Genomic DNA, 6,754 nt, shown 5'->3' on the forward strand with positions numbered 1-6,754 from the left:
CTGCTTGTCAGGGAGATACTATTTTGGGTTCTTGGACCCAATCTTTAAAAGCCTTCGCACGCTTTACCTTAATCCTCAACCCCAACACTACAAACCCCATTTCAGCCCTAAAACGAGCCACAGTGTTTGGAGAAATAATTTAAACGAGCAGCATCAGAAACAGCCTCCTTGGGGGACTCCTAAATATGTTCAGGCTTTAGGATGGGAGTCTTTGGGGCTCAGAACCTTCTTAAAATATTCTAGGACTACAGTGTGCACTGAGTGCTGAGCAGGGCGAGCAGGAGGGGCTCTTTCAGGGAAGTCAGTTAAGAGCTGCCCCTGCCTCTGAGGTTCAGAGAAAAAAGAATTGTGAGGCCACGTTATCCGAGCAGGAGATACTCATCCAGTGCCTTTCCTCCCTTCTAAGCCCTTAGGGTTCCCTCTGTTCAGAACTGTACCAGGCAGGAAGAAATCAGCCCAGATTTGGATGGGGTGGGTACCTGCTGCCCTGTCCCAGGGGAGAACATGGTTAGGTTCCTCTCTACTGGGTGGGCACCCAGACTCAGCCACCTCACAGACCTCTGGAGGTGTTCCTCCAACCTTGTTGACACCCCTAAAAATGTCAACATTCCTGAGACCAAAATGGCTGATTCCCCTGAGTCCACCCAAACACAACTTTAAGATGAAAAAGGGGCCTCCCGCATTAATATTTCATCTTCATGACCTTATAATTTTTTGTTTGTTTGTTTAAAAATACCCCTGTCTGGTTCAAATTGTTGTCTCTTTGTCTTTGCCCACTTGCTTTTTGCAACAGTGGGCAGAGAGTTGTAAAATGACCAGCTGTTTCCAACTTGATCATTTTTCAGTGATGAAAAGGTATTTTGTTTTCAAGGGAGGTGCCTGTGCATGTCCGGGACTGAAGAAGTGTAAGGATGTCAGTGCTTTAGTGCTGGGAAGGTGCGAGCCTGGGTTGGGTCCGGGAGGGGTAGCTAGTATAGCCCAGTGGGTGTATGGGGGGGGTGGTTAGGGCGGGAATCCTACCCAAGAATGTCCAGGGTCCCTCTCTTTGGCCTCTACACAGTCACTTGACACTCTGCCTTCATGAACCCAGCCCCAGCTCAAATCTTCTCTCCCCTCTCAATGAAATGAGGCCACCGTGAGAAACCGGTCCGGCTTTGCATCTCATTTACATAAATATTTATTAATCGTCATTAAACTGAACAGAAACACGCAATGCACTTCGGGTGTCCGACGGGAGTTTCATCTTCGCTACAAGAGGAAGGTAAAATTGCGTGTGTGTGGGTGAGTGTGTGGGTGTGTCGCCTGTAGGTTTGCATTTTTGCATCGTGTATTTGGATGCCTGATCCCCTGCCTCCGGTGGGGAGAAGGTCTCCTTTTGCCCCTTTTTGGGGGAACCTCCAGCAGGAGCCCTCAGACCTCTCCCCGCCCACCCACCAGCTAAAGCCAGAGGACTCCTTGGACCAAAAAATACTCTCTCCAGACACCGGAAATCGCCCTGCACCTGGCACCCACCGAGGCACAGTCCGGGCAGGGGTGGGGCTGCCCCCAGGTCTCCATCCCCACCCCTCACCCCAGGAGGGGACAGAAGTGCCCGCGGGGAGGAGGAGCCGGCGAGCTCACCTCCTTCTGCCCCCCCGGACGTCGGCGCCGGGCCTGTTTGTGCGTGCGGTGTGGTGTGCGTGTGTCTTTCATGCAAACCCTCCCTCCCTAAACCGACCCCCCAACAGTTTGCCATTCCATACAAATTTGGAAACAGGTTTTTAAAAAACAGCATGACGCACAACGGGGACGGGGCGGGGGAGGGCAGTGGCACTGGGGCCCCAAATCTCCGAGTCACTGATTGTAAGAACCTGGGGAGGGGGAGGGGGCGGCGCGGGCCCCCACTTCACCAAAGTGCACAGATCCGCGCTCGGGCGGGGCGGCCCGCTGGCCGGGCGGGGCATCCCGGGGCCGGGCCGGGCCGCGAGGCTCAGTGGAGCCTCCTTGCATAGATATTTGTGTCTTTGATTATTGGTAGTAGTGGGTTTTTTTGTTTGTTTTTTTTGTTTTTTGTTTTTTTTGCCTTTTATTGCTTCTAAAAGTCCTTACTGCGTTTTCTCTCCGATCCGGACTCTGCGTTCGGCTTCCGTCGCCTCTTTGCTTTTTTTTTTTTTTTTTTTTCTTTTGTATGTTTGTTTGTTTAAAAAAAGGAAAAGGGAAAAACGGATTCTAGTTACAAATTTTCTTGGCCTCTCTCTCCTCTCAATCCGCTTCCCCTCCCGCCAAAATTAAAATCGCAAAACGCGGAGACTGGAGGTTGGGGGTGAGGGCGTTCCAGGCCCGGGCTCCGGCACCCTGACTTCTACCCTCTTCAAGAAAGAGGGAGCGCCTGGCTCCTTTTTGCCTCGGCAGCTGGGTGTCTGTTTTTAAAATAATAATGAGAGGGTAAAACGCGTTCCATTGCTCAGCTGCCCCTTACCAACGCCTTGGGCCTGCAGGGAGGAGGGGAGGAGGAAACCTCAGCGAAGATATTGGGAATGGGGGAGGGGTGTCTCCAGGGAGCGCCCGGAGACTGGTCCCTGGAGAAGCACTCCTTGGGGGAGAGGAGGAGGGAACCCCTTGGGGAGAGAGAAGGCGAGTCCCCTGGGGGAAGCGAGGCCCCTGGGACGGGCCACCCACAGGTAACAGGACTGCGCTGCCCCAGGAGAGCGGCAGGACCGGTGGCCCGCTCCCCGCGCCCGGCGCTGGGGTCGGTGGGGGTGTCCCTGCGCTCTGGGGGCTGGGGACAGGGGGGCGGGCAAAGGCAAAAGAAAAAGAAAGGAGCCGGCGCGAAGTCTCAGTTATGAAAAAACGCATTGAGCTCCTCGTACATGGGGCCCCGGTCGTGGTGAAGGTGCATATCGTAAGACAAGAGATTCTCCGAGTGGACGCCCCCGCGCACAGCCGACGAGCCGAAGACTAGCCCGTGACCCGTGGGCCGCGAGCCAGGTAGCGCCGAGTAGTGCATAGAGTAGTGGTAGCTTTTCTCGTGGTCGGGCGAGGAGTCCTGCTTGAGCGAGAAGTTGCCATTGAGACAGAGCGGGGGGCTGAGCGGGCCCTCGTACTCGGAGCTGTTGTAGTCCGGGCTCGCGCCGCCACCGCCTGCCGCAGCATACAGCGTCTCGTAGGCGGCGCAGTAGCCGTGGGTCCGCAGGGCGTGCGCCGCGCCGCCGCCCAGGCCGCCGGCCGCCTGGCACTGTGCGCCCGCCAGGCGCGAGCACGGGTACGGGTAGGGGTGCATGGCGAACGGGCCGCCCGAGCCGTGGAAGCGGCCGGCACCGTCGGCGCCTTGCTCCGTGAGGAAGTTGCGCGAGTTGAGCTGCAGACAGCCGGCCACCAGATTGGTGGTGGGCTGCGACAGACCCTTGCACAGAGTCTGCACGTAGGACACTAGGTCTGGCCGCTTGCCGGAGCGCAGGATCTCCGAGAGCGCCCAGATGTAGTTCTTGGCTAGGCGCAGCGTCTCGATCTTGGACAACTTCTGCGTCTTGGAGTAGCAGGGCACCACCTTGCGCAGGTTGTCCAGGGCTGCGTTCAGGTCGTGCATGCGGTTGCGCTCCCGCGCGTTCGCCTTCTGTCGCCGAAGCTTGGAGCGCTCCAAGCGCGCCTTGGTCATCTTGCGCTTCTTGGGTCCGCGCTTCTTGGGCCGCTCGCCCTCCGCCTCGTCCAGTCCTTCTTCCTCCTCCTCTTCCTCCTCCTCCTCGCCCCCCAGCTCGCCTTCCTCCTTGACCTCGGCCAACGTGGCCTCCGGCCCCTCTTCTCCACGGAGAGGAACTGGCTTGGCCGCCCGGGCTGGCCCCGGAGCCCCCGGCCCGGGCGCAGGCGGTGGCGGTGGCGGCGCTTCGCCCTTGTCGCTCCTCGGCTCGTCGTCTTCGCCGTCGCCCCAGCTGGCGAACTTGGGCACGTCCGAGAGAAGGCCGGGCTCGCTGAACAGGCGGGTCAGCATGGTGCCTGAGGGCGCCCCGTGGGCGGGAAGGGGAGACAGACAGCACAAAGTGAGGGGCACGCTGGGGTCACGACGTCACTCACAACCCACCTCCACCCCCGAGTCTCGTGCAGGCTCCTGCCTAGGCTACCCTGGATGCCCACCTCCGCCGCCTGCCCCGCCCAGAGCCGGCCCAGCCCTACCCGGCTGCCGGCCTGGGATCTCGGCCCAGGCCCTCTCCCCGGCTCTGGGCCCCGGCTCCGCCCCTCGCTTGAATCGGGGGCTGCTCCCCGCGCCTGCTTCTTCTCAGGGTCAGGGCGGAGACCGGGTGGGGGTTTTAGGGACCAGATATCTTTGCCAGGGGAGGCGGCGCACTCGCCCTGAAAGCCTGTTCTCTCCTGGCAGTGGAGAGAGGCTGGTCGGCCGCCGGTGGGGACAGCTGCCCCGCTCAGCGCTCTCGCGGCCCGGGGCCCTCGGCCCAGCTCCCTTATCCTTCCCGTGGCTCTCACCCCCACGCTCCCTAATCCAATTTGCAACTTGGCTGCGCGCCGCCCCTTGCTTGGCCCCCCCGCACCCCAATTCCAGAGGCGGGAGGATCGTCTCCTCTAGCGGATGCGTCCCCAGCTCCCGGAGCCGGCTCTGGGCGGTGAGGACTGAAGCAGCAGGGCATGGGGAGGAGACTGAGAGAAACGAGCCCAGTCCGTCCCCCCTACGGTCAGGGACCCCCTTCCCCCTTCAAGCTGCCTCCCTCCCACACGGCTCTTCAGATCTCGTTGTATTTGGGGATTGATGGGGAAAAATCCAAATTTGTTTGTTTGCTTCCCTTTTTTTGGTGGTGGGGAAAGGTCGCAGGTTTTTTGGGACAACCATGGAGGGGTCCTCCGTCTCGGCCTCTTCGCATCTCCCCCTCCGTGATCCTGCCTTCCCCCCCCACCCCCCACCGAGCCCATCGCAGGCAGAGACACCTCCTCTGCAGCCCCCTGGGCTGCAGCCCCTAAGGGAGAGAGAATCTGGGGCGCCTCCGATGCCCACCCGATGAGGGGGGCATCACCCCAGGAAGGAGGTATTTGAGGAACCTCCTCCTTTCGGCCGAAGCTGCCGCCCCCCCTCCCAACCGGCGGGTCAGATCTAGCTCCCTTTCGGACAACTTACCTCGGAGAGGAGTCAAGGGGAGAGGGGAGGGGAGGGGGGGAGGGGGCAAGAGAGAGAGGGGGGAGAAGCGGGATCTTCTCGCTTATTTCATTGTTCCCCCATCTTCAGGGAGCGGGGGCAGCGGCTCCTCAAGGCGGCGGGCGCCGGCGTCTTCAGAGCGCCATGCGAACCGCGGAGCGAGTGTGGCATCTCTACCAGGCGGGGTACCAGCCTCTATGCCAGGCCATATGGGCTTGGCACGTCACGGGCAGCAGCTATCACATGAGAGACGGTGATTGGCATGCGTCTGCACTGGGGGAGAGCCGGCTCCCCCGGGACCCGCCGCCATCTGTCACTCTCTACTCCAAAAAAAAAAAAAATTAAATAAATAAAGGAAATAAATAAATATTTCTGCTGCCCTCCCCTCCCCGCCCAACGCAGGGAAAGCAGGGATTGAGAGGAAGGTGGGAGGAGTTGCCCCCCTGGATATAGAGTCCCCCACATGGGAACAATGGGGTGGCAAGGCTGGACACTGGGGACTCGTGGTAGCCAATTCTATCCTCCCTCAGGGTCCCGCTCTGTCCATTTCCTCCCCTGCAGGCCCCCAAGGTGGGTCAGGAACCAGACCCTGGGCTGGGGAGAGGGGACCTCTGTGCTTGCCCCCACTCCCCAGGAGGGTCCCCTTGGCCACAAAGGGACAGCTGAGGCCCCCTCCCAGGATGGCTGTAAGGGGCGCCCCTGGCCCGAGCCCCATAGGTAGATATTGGCACCATGCCATCCCTCATCCCTGTCTGCCCCTCCCCCATCCGCCCTCACGCACACACAACATATGTGGCTAAACGAAATTCAAACCAAGGGAAAGACAGAGAAAGGGAAAGATGTGCCTGGATGTCTGTGCCTCTGCATGGGCGTGTGTGTGTCTGTGGGGACATGTGTGTATCTGTGGAGTCAGCCGATGGGAGATCTTTCTTTGGTTGTTGGGGGCGTATCCATGTTAGGGTGGAGGTGGGGAGGGGCTGTGAGATGAGCCTGTGCACCACCCATCTGGGGGTGGAGGGGAGGGTCTAAGTCTGGATTCCTAACCTAGAAACCTCTCACTCTCCACCTCCCACTGTCAGACAGGTGACCAGTCCACCAGCGGCTTTCTCTCTTGGCCTTCAGACTTGGTTATTTGAGGGAGGAAGAACAGGCAGTGCTGAGAACTGCCTAAGTTCCTGGATGAGACTCAAGCATTCTCCTCCCCTTGTGAATAATCTGAAAATACTGAAGCCAACCCCAGTAATCCCAAGAGTGGCCAAGGGGAGGTAGGTCAGACAGGTGTCTTGATAAGGAAGGTAGAAATTGCTGTTTTATCTTGTGGCTCACCTTTCAACCCTCTCACTGGGCCAGACGCAGATACAAATGGCACAGGTTGAAGAGGTGGCTTTGGATACACACACACACACTCTCATGCACACACACATACACACACACATGCATGCATACACATGCACACACATACCTGTTCCTCACCCTGTGGTGTGGAAAAATAGAGAACACACCGCTACTCAGATAGACACATGTATGTGAGCAGCATCACAGCCTGGTGTAGACAGACCCTTGTCCACACCCCATTTCAGGCATTTGTGTGTTTTAGACCCACATTTCATGCCCCTCCAGGCACTCTGGTTGACATATGCA

At 58.9% G+C, this 6,754-nt stretch overlaps 1 protein-coding gene across 2 annotated transcripts; it reads right to left on the minus strand.

Moving 5' to 3' along the window:
• Positions 1-1,147: 1,147 nt before the first annotated feature.
• NEUROD2 (neuronal differentiation 2) lies at positions 1,148-5,323 on the minus strand. Of its 2 annotated transcripts, none has more exons than XM_017869239.1 (2): positions 5,096-5,323; positions 1,148-3,969 (listed from the first exon to the last, which is right to left on the minus strand). In XM_017869239.1, the coding sequence occupies exon 2, from the start codon at positions 3,962-3,964 to the stop codon at positions 2,816-2,818; it is 1,149 nt and encodes a 382-aa protein (XP_017724728.1). In that variant the 5' UTR covers positions 3,965-3,969; positions 5,096-5,323; the 3' UTR covers positions 1,148-2,815. The 2 variants fall into 2 exon arrangements, with proteins under 2 accessions (XP_017724728.1, XP_017724729.1); XM_017869240.1 differs by lacking the exon at positions 5,096-5,323 and adding an exon at positions 4,147-4,478.
• Positions 5,324-6,754: the final 1,431 nt, after the last annotated feature.

Source organism: Rhinopithecus bieti, unplaced genomic scaffold (assembly GCF_001698545.2).
Source record: "Rhinopithecus bieti isolate Rb0 unplaced genomic scaffold, ASM169854v2 scaffold_5019, whole genome shotgun sequence".
NCBI classification, from domain to species: domain Eukaryota; kingdom Metazoa; phylum Chordata; class Mammalia; order Primates; family Cercopithecidae; genus Rhinopithecus; species Rhinopithecus bieti.

Coding starts and splice junctions, on each gene's coding strand:
- NEUROD2 (XM_017869239.1), bottom strand. CDS start 3,964: ATGCTGACCCGCCTGTTCAGCGAGCCCGGCCTTCTCTCGGACGTGCCC.